We start from the raw sequence: 22,263 nt of genomic DNA, 5'->3' as shown, positions 1-22,263 counted from the left end.
AGCTCCCGACTCTGAAGCAGCGAAGCTCGGACAACACCTCAACCAATTTCCATCGTTTAACCCCCCCCCCAAAAAAGAAAACACAACAAAACAATGGGCTGGTTCTCTTGGTCATCGTCGGATTCCAACAAGGCCTCAGACGGCGGCCGCATAGCGCCCGACCGAACCTCGCGACAACGGTGCTGGATCGGCCGCGACCAGTTTTTCGCCTGCCTGGACGATAACGATATCATAGACTCGATTAAGGGGGATAAGGAGGCGCGGAAGAAATGTGCAAAGGAGATTGCGGAGTTTGAGGCGGCTTGCTCGAGTACATGGGTATGTAGTGATTTGGCTCTTGGGGTTATCTACGGCCCCGCGCTGAGATGTCGGCAATTCTGCTGGTTAGAGCATACGCTGATTCGTGACAGGTGAAATACTTCAAAGAGAAGCGCGTAATGGAGTACAACCGGGACAAGACGATCGAGCGGATCAAGAAGGAAGATGCTGCTACAGTCCGGGATTTGAAGTCGCAAGGGTGGTCACCAAAGTGAAGGACTTGAAGTAGGACATAGAACCAGGCGAAAGGGGAGCAACGTTTGGACAGCTGGGTTGACGGCCCAGGGCTCTTGTACTTGTACACTTGTACTATATTACGCTTAATGACTCGACTTATGTACCCATATTACCAGGTCGCATTAGTATTATTATTGTTCGGAGTGTGCTCGAGCAGGAATAATAACACTCCACTTTATATAACGAAGTGATGAGGTACAGCTAGCGATGGGAATGAAAAACATAACCGACGCCGATGGACAAAATGGCCAAAGATAATAGGAACAATCATATCGAGCCCTCTCTTTATGTTAACGCCCAAATGGTCACCGTGAAAAACAAAGAGAGTCTCAACCCTTGAGCCTAAGTGAATACGAACAACAACGCCCGACTCCTGTTGGTGCAAAGTCCGCAAGTTGGATGAATAGGCAATAATGAATTCAAGAAAAACGTGACTCATTGTTTCCACTTGCCCAACTGGCTCATAAGATTCTGGACCTGATGAGGAGCCATGGGAGGCTGTCCCTGTGGGTGATGCCCTCCGAGGCCTTTAGCCAAGAGCGACAATAGATTTGGATCGGAGATTGGGGAGGCACCGTGGCCCTGCAGCGGGAATGGCTGACTGGCTAGTGGTTGTTGGGGGAGAGTTTGTGTGAGAGATTGTTGCGGAACAGACGGTTGCGGAGCATTGAGCGGAGCAGGCTGTCGAGTGGCCGCACTAAGAAGACTCGCCAGATCTGCAGTAGGAACGGGATTTGGGACTGGGGGAATTGGTTGTTGCGCGGCTGCAACAGCAGGTCGTTGCTGTAGGGCAGCCAACAAAGATTGCAAGCCAGCTCCATCAAGATGTGAAATGGCGTTTGCAAGATTTGGTTGAGTTGGAAGTGCAGGACCAGCAGGATGTAGCGGTGCGGAGGGGAGCTGTGGAACTCCATAAGCAGGAGAGGGGAGAGGTACATTTGGTGCGTTTCGTTGTAGTGTTTGCGCCTGGACGACAATCTCCGCCGCCATATGAGGCTCAAGATCCGGATACTCTAAGCAGTACGTCAGCAAATGTCAATGAACGGGTAGGAGGGGAACCCACCAATGGACCGGACATTATCAACACCCGCACTTCGGTCGAATATTTGTAGTGGTATCTTTCTCTGAAGATAACTTGGTCGTGAGAGTCTCACCACGGCGAGGACGCCCTCAGAGGCCTGACGCTTGACAGCAGCGTCTAGGGGGATCCGTGCTCCTAGCACTAAAACATCGACCCGGAGCCCTCGGTTTCGAAAACTGCTCTCTACGTGGTAGATGAAGTTCCTGTATGACTGAATTAGTGACAGAGCCTAAGAAGCGCAGTGATAGTGCTTACCGGTCCAACTCCTCAAGAACCAGTATCTGCACGTCTGGCACGTCTCTAGGAGCTCGCCTGGGAACAGGTATGTCCACATCACTATCATACGTCGCACGGCCACGAGGGCTAGGGCTGCGGTATCGTCTATCCCTTCCATACGGCGAACGGGAGCGCCTCCTATCACGCCGATCGAACCGTTCTGGAGTCCTATCTCGAGACCGGTAACCCTCTCGCCGGTAACCGCGGGGAGAGGGCGATCGCGGCGGGCGGTAATCCTCCCGCCTACGGTGAGAGGGTTCGTCCCGGAAATCGCTAAATGGCAGCCTTGCGGGTTCGTGGAGTCGATCGTAGCGGTCTCCTGGGGCCCTCGATGACCGATTGCTCGAAGGTCCGCCTCGACCATAGTCGGGTGACCTTGAGCGACGAGCAGAGGTGACACGTGAAGGTTCTGATGGAGCTGGGGCTGGTCTGGTATTCCGCTGCGGTTTGGAAATTTCAAGGTCTGAACGATGAGTTAGGCTATAATCAGATGCACGGCCAGCGGAATACTTACGAACTTTGCGTCCTCTCACAATGGCTCCCTGCTCGCCTTCTAGAGCCCGCTTACAGGATGAGGCTTCCAGAAACTGTATGAAACCGTAGGCTTGTTTGATCGATATTTGAGCCAGTTTCCCATAGCTATGAAAAATGTGGAAAAGGTCTCGTTTGGTCACTCTCTCAGTGGGCAAATTGCCTATAAGATGAACAGGTTAAAAGGGCTTACTGCCATACTGGAGGCACACTAACCGACAAACAATCGCGATCCATATGGAAAGCGATCCCATAGCCCTTCAGTCACGTATACTCTTTCGTCATGCAGGAACGCATCGTATTTCTTCTGGACCTCTGGACCCCACGGCGCATCATCATCTGAGCGGAGTGGCTGTCTGTCGATTCGGCCATTTTTCTGCGTGGCGGATACAGGAGGTTCTTGGCCCTCCGCCGGAGAGGTTGACGGCTGTTGAAAGCTAGCAACCGGGGGAGGTGGAAGAGTACCAGCAGTCGACGAAGTCCCTGGCGCGCCAGCTGCTAACGACGGCACTCCGACGTTGGACTGGTAATTACTCGGCTGGGCGGCATAAGGGTTCGAACTGGTAGGAGCGTTATGGGCAGGGAGCTGATGATAGGAACGTATATCAACGGTGGGATTGTAATTGGGATGAATGGAGGGCTTCTCCTGCGGCGGAGGGCGCGGAGGCAGGCCTAAGGAAGATTGAGGCGCTTCATCGGCGGCAGCTTGAGAGGAAGCATGGTCCGTTGCCATGGCGGTTGTAGATACCGTAGGGGCGAGGGCAGATGTCGAAGATGATGGGAGGTTATCAAGGAGGTTCTGGAAGTCGACGCCGTTCCCAGCACTATTATCCTCCAACTTTCCCTCCGCGTCTAGTCGGCCCTGCGACGCCGTCTGGGCTTGCAAGGTGCCGATGGAGTGGTCTACCTCGTTTGCGAAAGAATTGTTGCGAGCAGCATGGGAGGGGAATGGGTGGGCATCGGGAACAGGATAGGCTTCAAGGGAACTAGGATCTGATGGAGCATGCGCCGTTAGAGAAGAGTCCGTAGCTTTCCCAGCACTCGAGGGCTCTGTGGAAGGAACTGGGTTGGGCGAGGTGGGTAAAGCGGCAGATGTAGCCAGAGTAGAAAGGGAAGTGGTATCGGTTTCCGCAAGCCCGTCATTCATTAAGGAGGGGCCAGATTGGAGGCTACCTTGTATATGCGATTGCTGCTGCGGCGGCCGATGTTCCTGACCACGCCGTGCTGAATCTGTATGCCACCCCGCCTCGCTTGACCTCGTATAATGTTCACTTGACTGTGTACTGTAGCTGTTGCCAGAAAGATCCTCGGCTTGCCCGTAAGTCGAGGTATCGTTGAAGACTGGGTCCATTTGATTCTGCAGCACAGGGATACTGGTAGGTTCCGGAACGTGTAGCGGGCGAGGGCTCTCGGGAGTCAGGGTCTTGCCGCGAAAGTGAAGAGCCTCATCTGGGGAGTCTGGCGTCATGTAGACCAAGGGAGGAGAGTGAATTCATCTACAAACAAACAACAAGGGCGACTGGAGGGAGGCAAATCCCGAGATTGCAACTTTCGAGATGAGCGTAGAGCAGCGAGAGCTTAGGTGGGGCTCTCGGTGGAAAAAATCCAAGCGGCCGGGTTGGAGCGCTCAAGGGCGGCGAGGCGAGGTAAAAACTGGGCGGAGAGATTATGGGACTCGGAGAGACGAAGCGTGCCTCTGGCGGGGAGGGGGCAAGTGATGAAGAGATAGACTGATAAGGGAAGGAGGAGGTGCAGATGGTGGCAGGGGAGGGAGAAATGTAGAAAGATCTATCGGAGGCGACGGAAAAAGTCGATGAGGAACGGGAGCTCAGACTGGGAACAGGAACCACCAGTGAAAAAATAAATAGCACCACCAGGTTCTGGAGGTTCCCGTCCAGACACCGACCGCAATAATCGTGGACGAGCTCTGATTGACCTTGGATCCTCCTGGTATACGGGGACACTGTACAATTATTAATGGCAACTGAGATAGCACACCGTGAAGAGAACTGTGGCTGAAAAGCGACTCGGCGAGTGGCAGAAGCTGGTTCTAGAGGCGGATAGAGGCCCAGCTAATGAGCTTATGGGAAAGCCATGGAAGACTGGTGGAAGCTCATTACTGTGAGGAGCTGGGGTGAATAGTGGGAATAGTGGGCGAGACTGAGTGAGCTCTTGAGGAAAGTGAAGGAGTCAAGGACAGAGTTTGCTTGCGCAGGCGCTGAGGTGAGCCTTGGAAGTTGGTGAGGTGATCACGGTGGGTCACTGCTTGCGCATCCAACCTGTTTGCAAAGTCCAGACTCTGGCTTCAAGGCCGCTACTGCTTCGATCCCGTCCATGTGACCTCAAGAAGAATATCCATTTCGGCAGCTTAAGCTCGGGCCCTCTCCGACAAGGATATCGAGAATCTTCTTCTAATTATCACGCAACAGCAGTTCAATGCCATGCTCCGTCCACTGCTACCGTCGTGTTTCAGCCGGTCGAATGCCACTTTCTGGGCCCTTCGGCGGTCCTTTGCATCTCGGCGTGCGGATGTTTCAAGCGATGAGTTGGCTGTAGCTAGAGAATGGCTCTCCAAATTCAACTCCACAACCATTCCCCGTCATGTCGGTGAAGTCTCCTTTAGCCGTTCTGGGGGCCCCGGCGGCCAGAACGTAAACAAGTGTGTCCCCGCACTCGACGCAGCAGTAGGACAAGGGTCTCGCTCTAACGCAGTGCTCGGATAGGGTCAATTCCAAAGCAACGCTGAAAGTGCCGCTTGATTCCTTGTTGCCTTTGGTACCGCCTATAATACATTCCCCTCTTCAGTCATCCCGCTACTATGCGGCCAGGACACACAGCCTGGTCATACAATCGGAAGAGTCTCGGAAGCAGGTTGCCAACGTAGACGCGTGCTACGACAAGCTCCACCAACTACTGAAAACTACTGCGGAGAAGGTCGTTCCTGGCGAGACTTCTCCAGAGCAAAGGGCACGTGTGCAGAAACTGTATGTACATTTTTAGTGCGGTGCGGGACTGATTACTGAGACTGACGCCTAACAGGGAGAAAGCCGCAAAAGAGGCTAGAATTCGGGCCAAGAAAATGCACAGCAGTAAAAAGGCCAGTCGACGAGGGAGTCGCGACGACTGAATGGCTTCTCATACAAATCTATATAATTCGAATGGCATATTTTGACAAACGAGTAACGACACTTGACGACTCCAACGACGCCTCAGTGATCAAACCTGGCCTACGCTTCCTGAAGAACCAGCTCCGCTTTGTGAATCGTGGCAGCGATAACCTTTTGGATAGATGAGTCCAAATCTTTCGTCTTCTCGACTGGACGTAACCAGTCAATCACCTCCTTCGCCACTTCGGGTTTCTGGCGGTGTTTTTGCAGTCGTGAGAGCGCCGCTCCCAGTGCACGGGGGAACTCGGCCGAAGTGACCCTGACGCCGGCCGTAGGGTATTTGATGTAGCATATCAGTGTATGAGGGCTATTGGGCTTGGACTCTTGCATTACGTCGAGGATATGAGACAGAATCTTTTGAAGACAGGGTACGTCTTCGAACTCGAAGACCATGTCAAAGAACTCGTGGGCGAAACAAGCATTGTAATCGAAGGTTTTGATGGCGGAATCGAAGATGGCGAGTGGGATCGCACCGGTGAGTGCGGGAGTTGAGTTGAGAGTTTTCAGCGCCGCTTCATCGATGGTATCATCCCGTGCCTTGGGGTTGATATCCTCCTCCGTAATCTGTGGCATCATAATCATGTCGGCGTTAAGGTCATCCTCAGAAACCTGCTGCTTGGGACCCTCAGGCTTCTCATCGAGTCCCAGTATCCGTTGTCGAGCAACCAGTTTCGTAATGTAGATCAATTCTAACTTGGCGTATTGGATCCAGAGCTTCCTGGAGTTCTTACAGAACCTCAACCCTCGCTGCATATAAGTCCTAGCCTGAGACATATCGGCGTGGTCTTCAACAGAATACTGCGCGGCATAAATCCACAAGTCAGCCTTGGTTGGATGGAGCCGCAATGCATCCATCAAGATTGTGCTGAGCTTCTTGAACGCCTTCTGCCGTCGGGCATATTCGATGTACTGGACCCATAAACCAATATCGCCGTGGAACTTGCGAGTAGCACGATCGAGAACGAAGAATATCCGACGTTGCCCACTGAATCCTGTCGACTTGATACCCAGTCGCTTTACTCTCTTGCGCCTGAGACTGTCAAGGTTCATTTCGTACTCAGCATATCGTACAAAGTCGGCCGGCTGAGCGCCGCGCGCATTGATTTTGTGCTCGAAGTCGGATCGTTTCTTGATGATTGATGTGATTTCATCCTGTGCGGAAATCATGTAAGCCTAGCCCTCCCAGAAACAAGACCTTCGCGGAGCTTACCTTGCTAAAGATCTTTTTCCTCTCATACTCTCTGAGCTCTGGAACGGACTGTTCCAAGTAGAATCGCGCCTTGTCAGCGGTGGCAGACATGATTGAAAATAGAATTCCCTTGGTGGTAGATAAAAATGCAAGAGCAACAGACGGCCGAACAGAAAAAAGTCGCTATCCCGCACTTAGACTATTTTTGGTGCCTTATAATAAAGGCTACAAACTGTGGCCGCTTACCGGATACGCATTAGCGCCTCAAGGCGGCCACTCGTGGCGTCCGTTCGTTGCCGAATCTCGATCATCCCATACAAAGCCGCGGCCCCTTCAATTCTGATGCCTCGCTGGCCTCAGGGGTTCTCTTTACTTGCCTTCTCGTCTTCCCATTCCAGATACTCTCTTTTCGTTTATTTTTCTTTTCTTGTACTTTATTTCTTGTCTCTCTAATAGCTTTTGAGACTTTCACTGGGCCCTAGAGACGAGTCTTCTCTGCGCGACAATGGCGCCGAAATTTAAAGACGGGGACGCCGTTGCGACGGTGGGTGCACCTTCAATCCTCAGTACATGAATCTCGGAACTAATTATCTGCTAGCTTAATGGAAAATGGGTCTCTTGGGCTCATACCGCCGTCGCGTACACTGCCTTTTTGAGCGCCCTCTTTGTCGGAATGAGTTTGCATTTCAATAAGATCGTGCAGAACGAACACTACGGCTATCCCGATGAATGGTTCCCTTCTGTTTCAGCAACCATCGGTGATCGGTATCCCGAGCGTTCGTTTTTCCAAGTCTTCATCGCCATCACGTCCGGCCCTCGTTTTGCCCTCGTTTTCCTTTGGTACCTCGTGACTGCCCGCCCGAACTCGACTCTTCCCAAGTTTGTTGCCGGCGTTGGAATATTCCGGACGTTTACCTGCGGCGGCTGGACGTATGTGACGTCGACGGATGACCACGACTGGCACGACATTTTCATGATTTCGTACTTGGTTGCGACTTTGCCGTGGACAATTGGTTGCTTGGCGTTGAGCCCGAACAACCGTCGCGCTGTCAAGTACCGGAAGGTCCTTGCCAGTCTGTTTTTTGGCACGCTCGTTCCCTTGATTTATTACTTCATCCAGCATAAAGTGCACAAAGTCCCTGGAGGTGAGGAGCCCGTGTGGATCTTACGCAACGTACGCTAATATTATTACCTACTAGCTTACACAAGATACGCCTTTTTTGAGTGGTCTCTCATTCTGTTTGATGTCGGATTTGACGCCGTTACGGCGCTCGACTTCGAGGCGTTCGAAATTGTCGTGAAGGATGTTAAAGGAATCAGTCGAGGGTATGTACCATGGCTTCCGAAGTAATGCACAGCCAGAAAATGTACAGTTCCAAATTCGGTCGTTGGTACTTGAGAGACATGATCTAAGATGAATCTATATCAGGCAGTTGAAAAACACTGCAGACTCCGTTCTCGAAAAAGAGTGTGTACAATTCCACCCTAGGCGATGTCTTCCATGAGATTAACTCGTAGACAGGAAGGGAAAGCCTGTCGGAAACACTTTCGGTCAGGGCTTCTTCTGGAGTGAAGTCTTCGATGCCGCTGCAGATGTGTACAACGGGGTATATACTAGTCTTCCTGCCTGTTCAATCGTCGTTTACTGACAACCCGCAGTTTGTCTACTGGACTAACTGGACTGGTCTTCCCGTACTTGTCTGGTACTTCCCGCTCTGGCACATGGGTATTTCCGGATATGAAGTTGTTATCCTTAGTTACGTTGCGCCTGTACTTCTCGCCATTCCCGCTCTCAAGTCCCTGGCTATCAAGAACCCTCGTATCTTTCACTTTTTGTCGCTATCAGGATTCCTCGCCTACAAGGTACAGGGCCCAGCAAACAGACTATTTGTCAGCACATTTGCTGTTGCCTGCAGCTCTATCACCTTTGCTGCCACTCTGTACGGCGACAGGGCTCACCACACGAAACTCGAGTCGCGTGTCTTTGCATGGGGTCTTGGATTGATCCTGTCCAGCATTGCCAAGTTTGCGGGCAAGACCAATAACCCTTTTTGGCCGATCATGCATGCAGAGAACGGTGGGTGGAACAAGCTAGGATTGCTTCTCGCTATCTTGGCTGGCATTCGTTCATTCAGAGCCCCTGCCAGCAGTGGCGGGGACTATTTCCCCTCCACCGGCAAGAAAGGATCTTCTTTGCTTGCTGGATTGGGATTAGGAAGTATGATCTTCTTGATGCATTACCTCTTGTCCGATTCTAGTACCATGATTGCCTGGGTTTGGGAGGGCTACCCGGTCCGTGGCCCCATCGCCGTGCCTCATGGAGCGCTTACTATTTTTGCGATGGGCGCTGGACTCGTGTTTGGCTTGTTCTACCCTAACGTTGCTGGAAGCTGGACCGCTTTTGGTATCGGCTCTGTTGGTGCAGCCTTTCTTACATGCACCAGCCACTGGAGTGGATTCTACGGTGCTCTCACGATTTCTTTCTACCTCATGGCCGTTTCGCCTGTGATGATCTCTTCTGCAGTTCGCCATTCTCCAGCGATGACGTTCGGACTCGCCTTCTTCGTTTATGTTTTCCTCCTTCTCTTCCATGTGTGGGTTGTGGCCTACGCTTTCGTTCCTGGTGGACCGCTCGTCAGAGAGCACACCGACTGGCTCATGACCGTTGCGATGCTTTTTGTCGGTGCAGGTGTCTTCTCCGCGGCAGTGTCGAGATCAAGTAGCCCTAGGACCAATGCCATCAGCCCAAACGGCAAGAGAGCGCGCTCATACTATGTCTATGTGCTCGTTGCATTGCAGCTGCTGTCTGTCTCGATCGCGTACCTTCGTTTCCCAACGAACGACTACACGCCCTACCACAAAGAAGAAAAGGCTGTAACCGCCGGTATCTGGACCGTCCACTTTGGTCTGGACAATGATATGTGGGCCTCTGAGCGACGCATGCGTGATGTAATCCAGGAACTCGAGATTGACGTTCTCGGTCTTCTTGAGTCTGACAACCAGCGTATCATCATGGGCAACCGTGATATTACGCAGTTCATAGCCGAAGATTTGGGCATGTATGCTGACTTTGGCCCGGGTCCTAACAAGCATACCTGGGGCTCTGCCTTGCTTTCCAAGTTCCCTATCGTCAACTCTACTCACCATCTCCTTCCTTCACCTGTTGGTGAACTCGCTCCTGCCATCCACGCTACCTTGGATATGTATGGCGAGTTGGTTGATGTCGTTGTCTTCCATTCAGGACAAGAGGAAGATCCAGAGGACCGTCGCCTGCAAACCGAGTACCTGTCGAAGCTAATGGGCTCTTCCCCCCGTCCGCTTATTCTCCTGAGCTACCTAGTCACTAAACCGCTCGAAGGCAACTACAACACCTACGTTAGCGAGCTGAGCGGCATGAAGGACATTGACCAAACTGACTGGGACCGCTGGTGCGAGTACATACTCTACAAGAACCTCAAGAGAACAGGATACGCCCGTGTTAGCCGCGACTCTATTACCGACACTGAGATTCAGGTACGTTATATTTCTATGAGATCCAAATGTGAAGAGTGCTAACCCGTACTTTAGGTCGGTAAATTCGTGATTGGTGAGCCAGAGCCAGAGAACGAGATGATGATCCCCGAGGAAATGGTTCCTCAGGGTCTCCGATTCCCTGCGATGTTCCGTGGTCAGGGAGTTCGCGGTCACCGCTACCACGTCTTCAACGAGCCACGGTACTGGCAGTGATCGGCACCTGCCATGACATATACTGTTTGAAAGGTATAGGTGGGAATCCTGTCTATGTATATTTGTAGCGCAGTAGCAGTGTAGGTTGCTGAATGTTAGTCTTAATAATCGTGAACGTTTATAGTGAAATCCACATAAAAGTCTTTGTTCTTTGCACTGAACCCTTTGTGGGCTTCGATAAACTAAACTAAATGCTGCTTGGATGAATTTATAGAAATAACTGAGGGACTATTCCGAAGAACAGCACTGTTTGCTGAGCACGCAACTCATGTGATTATCCCTGGTAGCCTGTTGTCTCAAGCTCCTGTCCTTTTCTCTTTTGCAATCCACCTCTCAGTCTTAAGCCTAACCAATATCTGTCATGACCTTTTTTTTTCTTTTTTTGATATCTTGCTGCCCGTCTTGAGCACTAGGAAAAAATAACGGCACCAAGTGCTCTCCTCGCAATCATCATGTTGATCTCTGAAACTGTACTCGCACCCTAAATATTCCTACATCTTGGGATAGAAAGAGACACCCGTTTCCCTCACCTCCTTTGCTGCGTCACACACAAGCGAAAGGATGGGTCTAAGATAGCTTCCAAGCATCAGAAAGAGGAAGAACAGGGAACAGATACCCCTAGACCAGACCCAAGCTCGAACATCTCATCCTAAAGCAAGTACGAGAGATTCGTGTGTCGCGAGCGGAGGGAGGAGAAGCTGAGGAATTCATGTGTATAACGCGGCGTGAAATCACGATGAGCAAACGGGCTATTCAGTGTTCCCATCGGTACGGAGGACCGTTCTTGCGCTCTTTGCCAAGTTTACAGACACAACCAAGAAGTCAAGCGCGAGGACGCTCTGGCAGGAATGACACCCTAGAGATATGATATCTCCAACCAACCACCAACGGAGGTCAAGAGTCAAGCCAAGGGAAATGTACGCAATGTGCAATCCGGGCCCCGTTGGTCAGGCATCGTTTTGACGAAGATATTAGGACGAAGTACCATGGTTGGTGGTGATCATCGCTCCTTGATAGAGTCGTACGTACTCAAAACCACCCAGGAATGCGCCCATAGCTTCTTCGTTGACCACCACCATCAGTTTCGACCGTCCTATAGGATGCCTGTTTCCCTACAAGAAAACTAACTTTCCTCTACTTTATCTTGACGGTTATTGTCGGAGCTCTGTGCGCTACGCAGTGATAGACTTCACGTGTAGCTCAGTGAAGTGCTTACGCTCCGTTTTCCGTCATATTCTATTTTGGGGCCCGGATATTTTGAGCCTACTTTGCAGGATCTACAACGCTCCTGCAACTCTGCTAAGTGTGGTTGCTTGCCCTGGGTCCGCGGTTGGCCAGTGCTTGAGTCCAGGTGAGTTTAATCTGGACCCATAATGAGCCCTATGATATCAATGTTTCATTGCAATACTAAATATGTATAAGATCAAATCTCACGAGAAACGGCCTATACTTGGAGGTGAAAGAAATCGTCATAAGTCCGCTTGTTCCGAAAAAAGAGGTCTGAATCTGAATAAAGAACCGGAAACTCAGCTTTGCTCACTAGCTTTCAGACCCAAATTTCTTTGTCCCCGAATAATCCAACGCGTTTTGCTTATCGAGACCTACCGTGTGAAGAAGACTGCCCGAACCAGCTTCTGCGTACCCGTAGTGAGGTATCTTGTCGAGAACTCAGCGAAGTTTGATATTCTTGTGCCAACATCTTCTAGGATCGCTTCTACAAAGCTTCCGAATCCACCAATACATTGTCAACCCCAATAAGCAGTAACTGCTACGGCAAGACTGTGCATCTAAACAGGTAGAAGATGGCTGCTCGTCCACAAACCGTCAAAAAGTCAAAGCGAGATAGAAAGAAGTCCTGGAAGAAGGATCCATGGAAGGGGAAGGTGGCAGATCTGAGTTATTCTCCTTACCGAAAAGCAAAAATGGAGGGAAAACTCCCCGGGCCTAATCCTGCCGAGCATGTTTGCCCTTCGGTGCCCACATCCACCCACGTTGCGCGCGCTGCACAGCGGATGAAATACTGGCCAGAGAGGCAACGCCTAAGCCCCATTCAGTCTCCCGAATTGGATGCGCCGATTCTAGTTGAGGGCAAAGAACTGGGATTACCGGAACTAAACAGAGAAGCTAAGCCAGCGCTGAACCCCATCGACGGAATCCCGCCCACACGCTTTCCGAGGGTCTATCTTGGGGATAATGCACCTACACCACGCTGGCTGATTCGACCGGTCGGTCCAGTGACTAGCCCTGAGTCGGCACACAATCTGTCTTCAGATAGCGGTTATGTATCCGCATCAAGCGGCTACTCATCTGCGTCAGGTAGCTCCCGCCATCCACCATTAGGACGACTGCGCTGGGAATTCGACCCTGGCCCAGCTGCCAAACACGGGCAGGATGAGACCCGATTACACGAATATGCCTACAGATATCTCCAGAACTCTCTCCGTGACCCAATTGTCCGAGAAGAAATGAGCAACATGATCTGGAACAGCCCGTATGCGCCTGTTGTCGCGAATGTCGAGGACCCGTTACCGATTCCACCTCCACCACCGCATTTCAGGGACCAGAGACCATCAGATTATGTGACCCTTCGAGAGCCGATATCTGCTTCAAGTCCTGATGATTATCACTTCAAGTATCCTGACTATGCGCGGCCGTCACTAGCAGTTAGAACATATGGACATCAAGGTATGTACGAACCCAGCTTCAAGAGATGCCCTACTAACAATATCTAGATACTCATACGAGTCGCAAGTCAAGCGTAAATTCTCAGAGTTCGGCCAACTCCCATGGCAGCTCTAGCACTGGCGAAAGCTCCCGTACCCGCGCCAGCACTAGCTCAAGCATCAGTATCGTGCACAAAGAGTTCTCGCCAGTATACCAGCATGAATTTGACGACGACACGAATCACTACCTCAAACGCGGTGAGTATAAATGGATCTGGATCGTACTCACGATTCTCATTCTGGCCCTATTCCTGTGCCTTTTTCTGTATGCGTTTGGGATACTGCAATGATGTAATTAGAGCCATTAAATCGCAAACCGAACTGTCTCATTCCTTGAGGTATAGTTTGATTGGATATTCTATTCGAGACTTCACTCCGAATGTTAGACTGGGTCTCTGCACATACTTACATTACACCTACACCTATCTGCGCATTCCTCACTGCCCCTTGCTGCCACATTCTTTGTCGAAGACAGCCTTGATTTCTCTTACTAATTAGACTATTCAGGGCACAAGGCAGGGTTTAGAGCCAAAATCAAGACCAAGAAAAAGAACCAGACACAGTCCCTCCTTTCAAAACCGCCTAGACGAGGCAGAGGTGCGCTATGACATTCCTGTCTCTTATTCCCTGCAGGCGATACAACCTAAATGCTGACACAACATCCCCGAGATATGCAGGACGGCCAACGAAAAGTGATATAGATAACGTGGATGTACTAACGCTCGAGGAGCTGTCCAGCGCAGAATCGCCACGGAAAAAACGCGCAGGAGTGGAGAAGCCAGCGAGAGATATGTGGAGGCCACTCTCGGAAACCTTCTCTGAGGAGGAATATATAATACGCCCAAAGCTCCCCAAGATAACAAGCAAGAGGGCTGCGAAAGCAAAGGTGGAAGGGGGGAGACTGAGCAAGCGAACGTAGTATATCCTTATATATCCCTTTCTATTGGTGGCTGGTTGGTGTCTGTATATGCTGAGCATGAGTCGTGCCTTCCTTGCTGGCAAGGTATGCTTATTTCTTGCTAGATGTGGCTTTACAGCTCTTGTACTCGCACCCTATATAAATAATCTGTATTAGAGCTGATTCGAGCACAGACTGGAATTTTATGTACCATCTAATGGACTAAAGACTGCTATCATATCTCTGGATACCCTCCCCAACCGTCAAGGGCCATACCAAGTCCGGGCAAATTCCGGCGGATTATGCAAATCATGGATCTGGGAACTTGGTTAGGTAACCGCTAGAGTCAGAGAAATTACCCCATCTGATCCATTTGTAATGCCGAGACCATCGTGTGCCGAAGTAGCAAAGCGGCAGGAGCAATTGGCTCTGGGCTGGCTCTCGGCATCCGTAATCCACCCCCACGGTTTTCTCCCCACTCGGCATCCCGGGTATCCCGAGGGGGCCATATCACGAGAGTACTCCGCACTTCTACTGGGTTCCCGGGATATTGTCGGAGTATCACAACGATGATCACTTTATTGTGGAGCATGGTTACAATCTACAAAGTAGTATGGCAAGGGTTTAGCAGTGCTAGCTTCAGAGACTGCTCGGAACCCTACTAGATATAAAGACGAGGGAGACCCCGCACCAACACCCAACCCAAACTAAAGACAAACACTACGCACGGCCAGCGTCATCACCAAAATGCGCCCTCGCACTCTCCTCCCCAGCATCAGCATCTTCTCAGCAGCGCTCGCCCTTCAACCAGCATCACCAGCCCCAACTCCTTACACTGAACCCTACAGACCTCAATACCACTTCACCCCTGCTCGAAACTGGATCAACGACCCCAACGGGCTGCTCTACCTCAATGGCACCTACCACATGTTCTACCAGTATAATCCCGGCGGAGTCGCGCACGAGGCGATGTCCTGGGGTCATGCGACGAGTCAGGACTTGACACATTGGGATGAGCGGCCTGTTGCGTTGACGGCGAGGGGCTTTCCCGGGAAGAACATATCTGAGCAGTTCTTCAGTGGCAGTGCGGTTTATGACGTAGATAACTCCAGCGGATATGGAAATGGAACGGGGACGGATGCTCCTATGGTTGCCATGTATACGTCTTTCGTACGTGACCCATCTCTGCTGATAGGATGGTGATTGGATGAAATGGGGCTCATACTGATGGAGACAGTATGTCTACGGCCAGACGCTTCCCAGCGGCAAGAAGGTCCGCGCAAACCAACAGTCTCAATCACTGGCATACAGTCTCGACTCTGGAGAAACATGGACCACTGACGACGCCGCGAATCCCATCCTCTTACAGCCTCCGCACCCCTACGAATCTCAATATAAAGAATGGCGTGACCCCAATGTCTTCTGGCACGCGCCCACAAACAAGTGGATTCTGACAACCGCACTGTCCGATCTGCACAAACTCCTTATCTACACCTCGACTGATCTCAAAAACTGGACGCTCGCCAGCGAGTTCGGCCCTTACAATGCCGTCGGTGGAGTCTGGGAGTGTCCTAATTTGTTCCCGCTACCTGTAGACAACGATGAGTCGAACGTGAAATGGGTCGCGATCATCGGCCTGAACCCCGGCGGTCCACCGGGGACAGTGGGCTCTGGAAACCAGTATATTCTAGGCCAGTTTAATGGGACTCATTTTCTTCCGGACGCCGAGAGTTTGCATGGGCAAGGAGAGGCGAACTGGCTCGATCACGGACCGGACTTTTATGCGGCGCTCGTTTATAATGGCTTGCCGGAGTTTCAGCGCACAGTTGTTGCATGGATGAGTAACTGGCAGTATGCCGAGAAAGTCCCGACGACGGTTTGGCGCAACGCAATGACTATTCCAAGACGTCTTGGTCTTAAGACTATTAACGGGAAGGTGTTAGTTGTTCAAGAGCCGGAAGCAAACTGGGCTGCTATCACGAGCAAGCCGCAAACCACGCGCATTTCGTCTCTCCCGGCAAATAGCACGCGTAACCTTGGTTCTCTAGGGAAGACACTTGCTGCCAATCTCACCTTCTCTGCCGGAGAGCAAAATGGCTCTTCCTTCGGAATCTCCCTCTTGGCAACCCAGAACTTCACAACCCAGACCCTTATTGGCTATGACTTCGCTACGCAGCACATCTTCGTCGATAGACGGGCATCAGGAAATACCTCCTTTGACGAAACATTTGCGTCCGTTTATCGCGCCCCGCTTGAACCAGCGGATGATGGGACCGTGACGCTTAGGATATTCGCAGACTGGTCGAGTGTTGAAGTCTTTGGAGGGCAGGGAGAAACCACTCTCACAGCCCAGGTTTTCCCGCCCGAGGGAGCGACGCATGCAAGGCTCTTTGCCAACGGTGCCGAAGTGGAGGACGTGCTACTGAGTGTGAGTAAGGTTGGGTCTATTTGGAACTGAAGGATCTAGCTGGCTGTTTTGTTGTATGGGCTCGCATTGAAGCGTCGATCTGATGACCAAAGTTCGGCAGTCTTATACCTATTCACGACCTGAACCAATTCATTGATTCCTTCAATTAGTTCCGAAGACAACCTGTAGCGTGACTTCGGACCAGCCGAGCTCACTCAACTAGCAGATATCACAAAGCCAGCTGGTTAGTCCACACCAGCCAAAGGAGACTGAACAAACAGTCTGTTTCTAGACGGGGGAATAAAAAAGCATTGATAGCAGCATTTATTGTCCGCCTTCCCTGGAAGCCCCTGGTGAAAGCTCCAGTACGGGCGAACCACCCACGACCAGACACGTTGCCATTAAGCAGGGATCTTGTGCCTCAATTTTCTGTGGATCAGAATGCATGTTTTAAAGCCTGCTAATTTCTGGAGTGCATATTCTTATCTGCTTCTGAGCAGACTTTTATAAAGGCACATGTAGCATATATATCTGTGCTGATTGCTGAAACCAGTAGTGAATGTATCACTTGCCAAACCGTTCACTATACAGCATCAATCAGACTCAAGTTCCTCCCTTCCCTGTTGTGTATTTACCTGCCTTGACGTAGTTTCATTTCTCTTTGCCCTCTTCTTCTTTAGCTTTCTTACTATCAATACTTTCAATATTTCAGACTGAGAGAATGGGCCTTTGGTACAGATTTCGGCTTCCTCAAAGAGACATCTCGGAATCATTACCAGGTAGACGCCAAGCTTGACAATAAGCATAGCAGAATAAGCCCTGCGGCCGTAAAGGCTCTCATACGCCAGTGTTATGGCTGCAGGATGACGCCGGTATCATAGGACTTGGTATTGCTTCACTGCTGGCCACCGCCAGTGAGGAATATACTTTAATCTACAAGTTTGGTTATCTTTGAGTATCGCAAACGCAGGTTTCCAGTTTGATAGCGCTACAGATGATGATAATCAGCGATTCGGATTTAGAATGTTACATGGAAAGGTCATTTTATCGCTTGCTTTGGTGGTGGTATACTGATTGTGGGTTACACCTCAAGATCGTGTTTGAGCGTGTGAGACCTCTCAATTATTCTCATAGACCGCCCAAGGAGCCAATTTTTATATTTTAAGCTTGTTTCAAAAGTTCAAGATGTTGCACAGGTGTGAGACTGGTTGGACGAAAATAGCAGGGCTGATTTTCCTCCATATAATTCAGGCAAACGTTTGCATACTTTGCATGTCGATCTTCTTCGCCATCTCAGCTGCGGCTCATCGTAACTGCTATCAACCTCCCTTTCTATAGATCTCCTTAATGCTGTGATCAGACTTAATATCGTTATGACCTTCAGGATTTCTCATAGCACAACAGCAGATCTCTGTCCAACGTCATGATCTCGTTATGCGATATCTCATGAACTTCCTCCGCTACAATAATCAAGGATCCGGACAGCTAAACGACCGCAGAGACTCCTGAGCTACGTCTTCTATGAGCGCCAGTCTGAATTCTGTACTCTGATTGCGACGGCTGGATAAGCGCGCAATTGTTACTTGAGCCCAGGCAAACTGCGTATCGTCTCATTCATCCGTCGCCATGTTTGCACCCCTTGGATTATTCAAGGACATTCCTTGTCCACAGCGAGAGGAATGTTCCCTGATAGCCTGTCTATTCTCTCACCGTGATCTCAACTCGGCTCCAGCCGCTCAAGGTCAGGTATTGGAGCAGAAAGAGCCCGCTAAGCTGCCCCCTAAGAGACTCAAACTCGAGCCTCGCCCAGAAGCAAAGGGGACTCCGAAAGACGACTTACCGCATGTTTCTGATAGCGGAAGGAGTATACCCTTTAAGAAGACAACAGCGCCTGCTACAAATGCCGAGAGTATTTTACCCGTTTCACGCCAGCCGAACATTCCTAAAATTACAGCCACAACACACATTAAGCACGAGCTTAATGTCAATACAGGGTCTAGTATCTCACCTAGGCAGGTTCCGAAGGAAGCCCTGAACCCGCGCATGATCCAGAAGTCGCCTGCTACGTATAATGTACGAATGGCCATATTAAAGAAGTTGCATGGCACTCTATGTTCTTTGAACGACCAGCTTGCTAAAGACAAAGCTCTTGAGGATAAGTGTTTGATCCTAACGCCGGACGAGCTGATAACGATGGCGCTGGACGAAGAAGAGAAGGTGGCGAAGGAAAGCCCTACTGTATACTCGAACGTGGTCAAGCTCCGCATCGTGAAGCTGTCCAGAATGAGCAAAGAGGACTGGGCCAAGGAGCTCAAAGAGTACCTCAACAAGAAATACTATAAAATCAAGGCGGAGCCGGTCCAGAAAGAGCCAAAGCCTTTTAAGACAGATTTGAGTGTTGAGGAGGAAATCGCGGTTGCAAGCCAATTGATCACTCCGCTGCAGGGGTTAGAAGACTTCGGCTACGTGACGAGGGCGCCCACGGCAGAGGAAATCGAAATAGCAAAGAGAGGCGTCGCTGAGGCAAAAGGCTGGGAGAAATGTGAGCGATGCAACGCCCGCTTCCAGGTCTTCCCAGGCCGTCGCGAGGACGGCACCCTCACCACCGGAGGCACATGCACCTATCACCCAGGGAAATCCTTCTACCCTCCAAGGAAGAAGACAGACCATATTACGGGTACTTTGAGAGAGGGATACTTTACCTGCTGCAACCAGAAGCTCGGCGAATCCTCGGGCTGCACAACAGGCGCAACACATGTATACAAAGTCTCAGAAACAAAGCGACTAGCATCAATCCTCCAGTTCGAGAAGACGCCAGAGAACCCGGACCTGCATAACCCGACGCCGATTTGCTTTGACTGCGAAATGGGCTACACAACACTCGGAATGGAGCTCATCCGTCTCACGGCGGTTAGTTGGCCAGAGGGCAAGAAAGTCCTAGACGTCCTCGTAAGACCACTAGGGGAAGTCCTAGACCTCAACTCTCGTTTTTCCGGTGTCTTCCCTGAGCATTACACCAATGCGCTTCCATACAGCACTGCCCCTACAAAATCTGCCGCACCATCCTCGTCTTCGCCCTCGCAACTTCAACTCGTCTCTTCCCCTGCCGAAGCCCGCGCCCTCCTCTTCAATCTCCTTACCCCATCCACCCCGCTAATCGGCCACGCAATTGACAACGACCTCAACGCCTGCCGCATAATCCACCCAACTGTGATCGACACTGCAATTCTCTACCCGCATCCGGGCGGCGGGTTACCGTATCGAATGAGCTTGCGCACGCTCGCGAAGAAGCATCTAGACCGCGAGATCCAGACTGGTGGCGCGAGTGGTAAGCAGGGACATGATTCGGTTGAGGATGCGCTGGCCACGGGTGATCTGGTAAGGGTTAAAGCAGGACTGGTTTGGGGAAGGTTGAAGGAGAAGGGGTGGATTATTAAAGAGGGAAGGCTTGTGGCGCCGGACTCGAGCTCGAACTCGACGACGGTGTCAATGCAGATGAAGCTTGGGGAGGGTGCTGGGGCGAAGAGGGCTAGGGAAGCGACTAGATAAACGGGAGGTTTTGATGGATCAAATCCGACTCAGTTTTGAGCACGCATACGATACATACTACGAAAATCGCAAGCTGGTCTTGTTGAGTGTAGATGGGCTCCAGATTCATCTCTACCATTCATAACGTCATGAGTAGCCGAAGGCCGCAGATTCCATCAATCAGCCGAGCGAAACACTGGGTATAAGAGAAAGACCACAAGTGCATTTTTCAGCCTCGTAGATCTTCCTCAAAATGTCCCCGACCGCCAATAGACACGACACCTCTTAACCAATCTCAGCCAGGTGATACCATCACTCCTATTAGTGTTTTGTGGAAGGCAGAGATGCGACACTGCATTGCAAGTATCCATTCCACTTATCCAATTTCCCTAGAGCGAGAAATTTACTCCTCATCCTCATCAGCCTCCTCAGAAGCGACGTTGTAGAAGCGGAGCTCGTAGACGCCCTTGGAGGTGGAGACCACGCGAAGCCAGTCACGGAGCTGCTGCTTCTTGAGGTACTTCTTGGTCCTGAATGCAAACGCGCCCGTTAGACTTATACTCACAAGACGTGCGGAGTCATCAAGTAGTGGGAACTTACAGGTACTTAAGGTAGCGACCGGAGAAGGGAATGTGAGCGACAACCTCGACCTTGCCATCGCCAACCTGGGAGATAACGACCTTGTCGCCGAGGTTTCCAACGCGGCCCTCAACCTTGATGCGGTCGTGCAGGAACTTCTCAAAGGCCGAGACATCGAAGATCTTGTCGTTGGCAGGCTGAGAAGCATTGATGATGAACTTCTGCGTGACCTTCTGGGCCTTGCGACCACGGGCGACCTACTCATTCGGAAAGAGACGCGATTAGCCTACTGTTCAGTTTGTCGATCCCTGTGTGAAGCCCTCTCTTTCCTCACTGTCTGTCTCACCGCGGCATTTCGGCGCGTGGTAAGATACGGTAGAACGGCGAGGAGCGAGAGAGTACCATACAACACAGGGGGAACAGCAAAGCAGTTCAAGAATGGAGACATACAGCGGGAGCCATTGTGACTGATGAAGGGTATAAGAGATGAGGAGTGAAAAGTCGTTGGTCGCAAAGAGGTGAGTATCCTGCGCCTTTTGTGGGTGTGAGGAGAAAAGTTCGATCGAGAGCAGAGCGAATGATGCTTCGCTCGGTCGGGAGCCGTGTGGGTTTTCCGATTTGGGAAGTGAGTTAGGGCATGTCAGTTAGGGCACTTTTCTTTGATACTTCAACGCATACAGTCCCGTACAGCCAATGAACGTTCACAAGATCCACACTAATCCCTCGCTACGCACGGACCATCTAAGGTTTTATATATAAGCACCCTCCTGCCAACTCCCTTTAGTTTTTTTTTCTTTTCTTTTCCAGCTCTCTTTGCCTTTTGGCTTAGATCAAGTGTAGTATCTGTTCTTTTCAGTTTAATCTCTGAAAGTGTTCTAAGGAACACAACATTGATTAATCTTATTTTTGGTCTGAGCGGCAGGACCTCTGTGCTTGCGCATGTCCTGCTGCACAGTGTCATCGGGCTTACACTAACCCCGATCGACGCGAACGCAACTCCTTTTCATCAACTGGGTCGGCTTGCCGGCTTCTTGGAGAAGAGGTTCTGCGTTCGAAAGATTACTGCATAGGTCTGGATAGTAATACGTGCGGTTCTCGTTTGCTTTACTGTATTTGGAGCTTCGCACTTTCTCGTAGCGTTGCCCTGGTTACTGTAAATAGACCGGCTCATCGAGTTCAGTCGTCTTACATCCTTTGCCTTTCAGTCCTTGTGTATTGGTCTTTAGCTTGTTCGTCTCCCTAGCTGAAGACGTATCGTCGAATCTACCATCGCAAGCAGCTGTTGAACCGTCGCTTTTCGCTAGTTCTGGCTAGAACCAGACTTGACCATGTCAGGCTTGTCATAGAAATCTGCAGTAGAATGCATCGCCTCACAAAAGCCACATCCAGGGAAGTGCTACGAGCTGCTATGAGCAAAGGTTGATCCCACTACACCGATCAGAGAATCCATGATAAACATTGCGCCGCATGTCGATCATGATCCAAGACTCAGCACCTTTCCCACTATAGCAGCGAGATGCGGCTCCCGCAGCTACCAGAAGGAACCTGTCCAAAGACCGGCATGGAAGACAGCTCGAACTACACCCCCGCGCGACTCTCAGAG

The 22,263-nt window shown here is 50.9% G+C and overlaps 9 protein-coding genes across 9 annotated transcripts; 6 read left to right on the top strand and 3 right to left on the bottom strand.

The window, feature by feature from the left end:
• The first annotated feature begins 36 nt into the window (after nt 1–36).
• Nucleotides 37–762, top strand: BDW70DRAFT_108161 (cytochrome c oxidase subunit 6B family protein). The gene is made up of 2 exons (XM_073734456.1): nt 37–318; nt 411–762. Exons 1-2 carry the CDS (start codon nt 94–96, stop codon nt 531–533), a joined length of 348 nt encoding a protein of 115 aa, XP_073599077.1. The 5' UTR covers nt 37–93; the 3' UTR covers nt 534–762.
• Nucleotides 763–768: 6 nt separating this feature from the next.
• On the bottom strand, nt 769–4,217 carry BDW70DRAFT_108158 (putative RNA-binding protein (Nab3)). The gene is made up of 5 exons (XM_073734455.1): nt 2,660–4,217; nt 2,427–2,606; nt 1,892–2,375; nt 1,619–1,839; nt 769–1,568 (listed from the first exon to the last, which is right to left on the bottom strand). Exons 1-5 carry the CDS (start codon nt 3,909–3,911, stop codon nt 991–993), a joined length of 2,715 nt encoding a protein of 904 aa, XP_073599076.1. The 5' UTR covers nt 3,912–4,217; the 3' UTR covers nt 769–990.
• A 667-nt stretch (nt 4,218–4,884) lies between these two features.
• Nucleotides 4,885–5,570, top strand: BDW70DRAFT_156923 (peptidyl-tRNA hydrolase domain protein; the record flags this gene model as incomplete). The annotated part of the gene is made up of 3 exons (XM_073740267.1): nt 4,885–5,102; nt 5,167–5,427; nt 5,483–5,570. The coding sequence occupies 3 exons, from the start codon at nt 4,885–4,887 to the stop codon at nt 5,568–5,570; spliced, it is 567 nt and encodes a 188-aa protein (XP_073599075.1).
• A 100-nt stretch (nt 5,571–5,670) lies between these two features.
• Nucleotides 5,671–6,910, bottom strand: BDW70DRAFT_156922 (snoRNA-binding rRNA-processing protein UTP6; the record flags this gene model as incomplete). The annotated part of the gene is made up of 2 exons (XM_073740266.1): nt 5,671–6,762; nt 6,821–6,910. The coding sequence occupies 2 exons, from the start codon at nt 6,908–6,910 to the stop codon at nt 5,671–5,673; spliced, it is 1,182 nt and encodes a 393-aa protein (XP_073599074.1).
• A 220-nt stretch (nt 6,911–7,130) lies between these two features.
• Nucleotides 7,131–10,665, top strand: BDW70DRAFT_129702 (putative integral plasma membrane protein). Its single transcript, XM_073735661.1, has 7 exons — nt 7,131–7,343; nt 7,398–7,944; nt 7,999–8,125; nt 8,229–8,267; nt 8,322–8,406; nt 8,459–10,312; nt 10,367–10,665. The coding sequence occupies exons 1-7, from the start codon at nt 7,305–7,307 to the stop codon at nt 10,523–10,525; spliced, it is 2,850 nt and encodes a 949-aa protein (XP_073599073.1). The 5' UTR covers nt 7,131–7,304; the 3' UTR covers nt 10,526–10,665.
• A 1,662-nt stretch (nt 10,666–12,327) lies between these two features.
• On the top strand, nt 12,328–13,538 carry BDW70DRAFT_156920 (uncharacterized protein; the record flags this gene model as incomplete). The annotated part of the gene is made up of 2 exons (XM_073740265.1): nt 12,328–13,210; nt 13,258–13,538. The coding sequence occupies 2 exons, from the start codon at nt 12,328–12,330 to the stop codon at nt 13,536–13,538; spliced, it is 1,164 nt and encodes a 387-aa protein (XP_073599072.1).
• Nucleotides 13,539–14,772: 1,234 nt separating this feature from the next.
• BDW70DRAFT_129697 (glycoside hydrolase family 32 protein) lies at nt 14,773–16,693 on the top strand. Its single transcript, XM_073735659.1, has 2 exons — nt 14,773–15,316; nt 15,384–16,693. The coding sequence occupies exons 1-2, from the start codon at nt 14,894–14,896 to the stop codon at nt 16,602–16,604; spliced, it is 1,644 nt and encodes a 547-aa protein (XP_073599071.1). The 5' UTR covers nt 14,773–14,893; the 3' UTR covers nt 16,605–16,693.
• Nucleotides 16,694–17,896: 1,203 nt separating this feature from the next.
• rex3 (putative RNA exonuclease Rex3) lies at nt 17,897–20,293 on the top strand. The gene has a single exon (XM_073743162.1). The coding sequence runs from the start codon at nt 18,180–18,182 to the stop codon at nt 20,100–20,102; it is 1,923 nt and encodes a 640-aa protein (XP_073599070.1). The 5' UTR covers nt 17,897–18,179; the 3' UTR covers nt 20,103–20,293.
• On the bottom strand, nt 20,294–21,236 carry BDW70DRAFT_108091 (60S ribosomal protein eL22). Its single transcript, XM_073734454.1, has 3 exons — nt 21,111–21,236; nt 20,682–20,917; nt 20,294–20,611 (listed from the first exon to the last, which is right to left on the bottom strand). The coding sequence occupies exons 1-3, from the start codon at nt 21,120–21,122 to the stop codon at nt 20,485–20,487; spliced, it is 375 nt and encodes a 124-aa protein (XP_073599069.1). The 5' UTR covers nt 21,123–21,236; the 3' UTR covers nt 20,294–20,484.
• Nucleotides 21,237–22,263: the final 1,027 nt, after the last annotated feature.

Source organism: Aspergillus foveolatus, assembly GCF_047715535.1.
Source record: "Aspergillus foveolatus strain CBS 279.81 unplaced genomic scaffold BDW70scaffold_7, whole genome shotgun sequence".
NCBI lineage: Eukaryota > Fungi > Ascomycota > Eurotiomycetes > Eurotiales > Aspergillaceae > Aspergillus > Aspergillus foveolatus.
The sequence above is the reverse complement of the archived record's forward strand: the minus strand, read 5'-3'. Positions and strand labels throughout refer to the sequence as shown.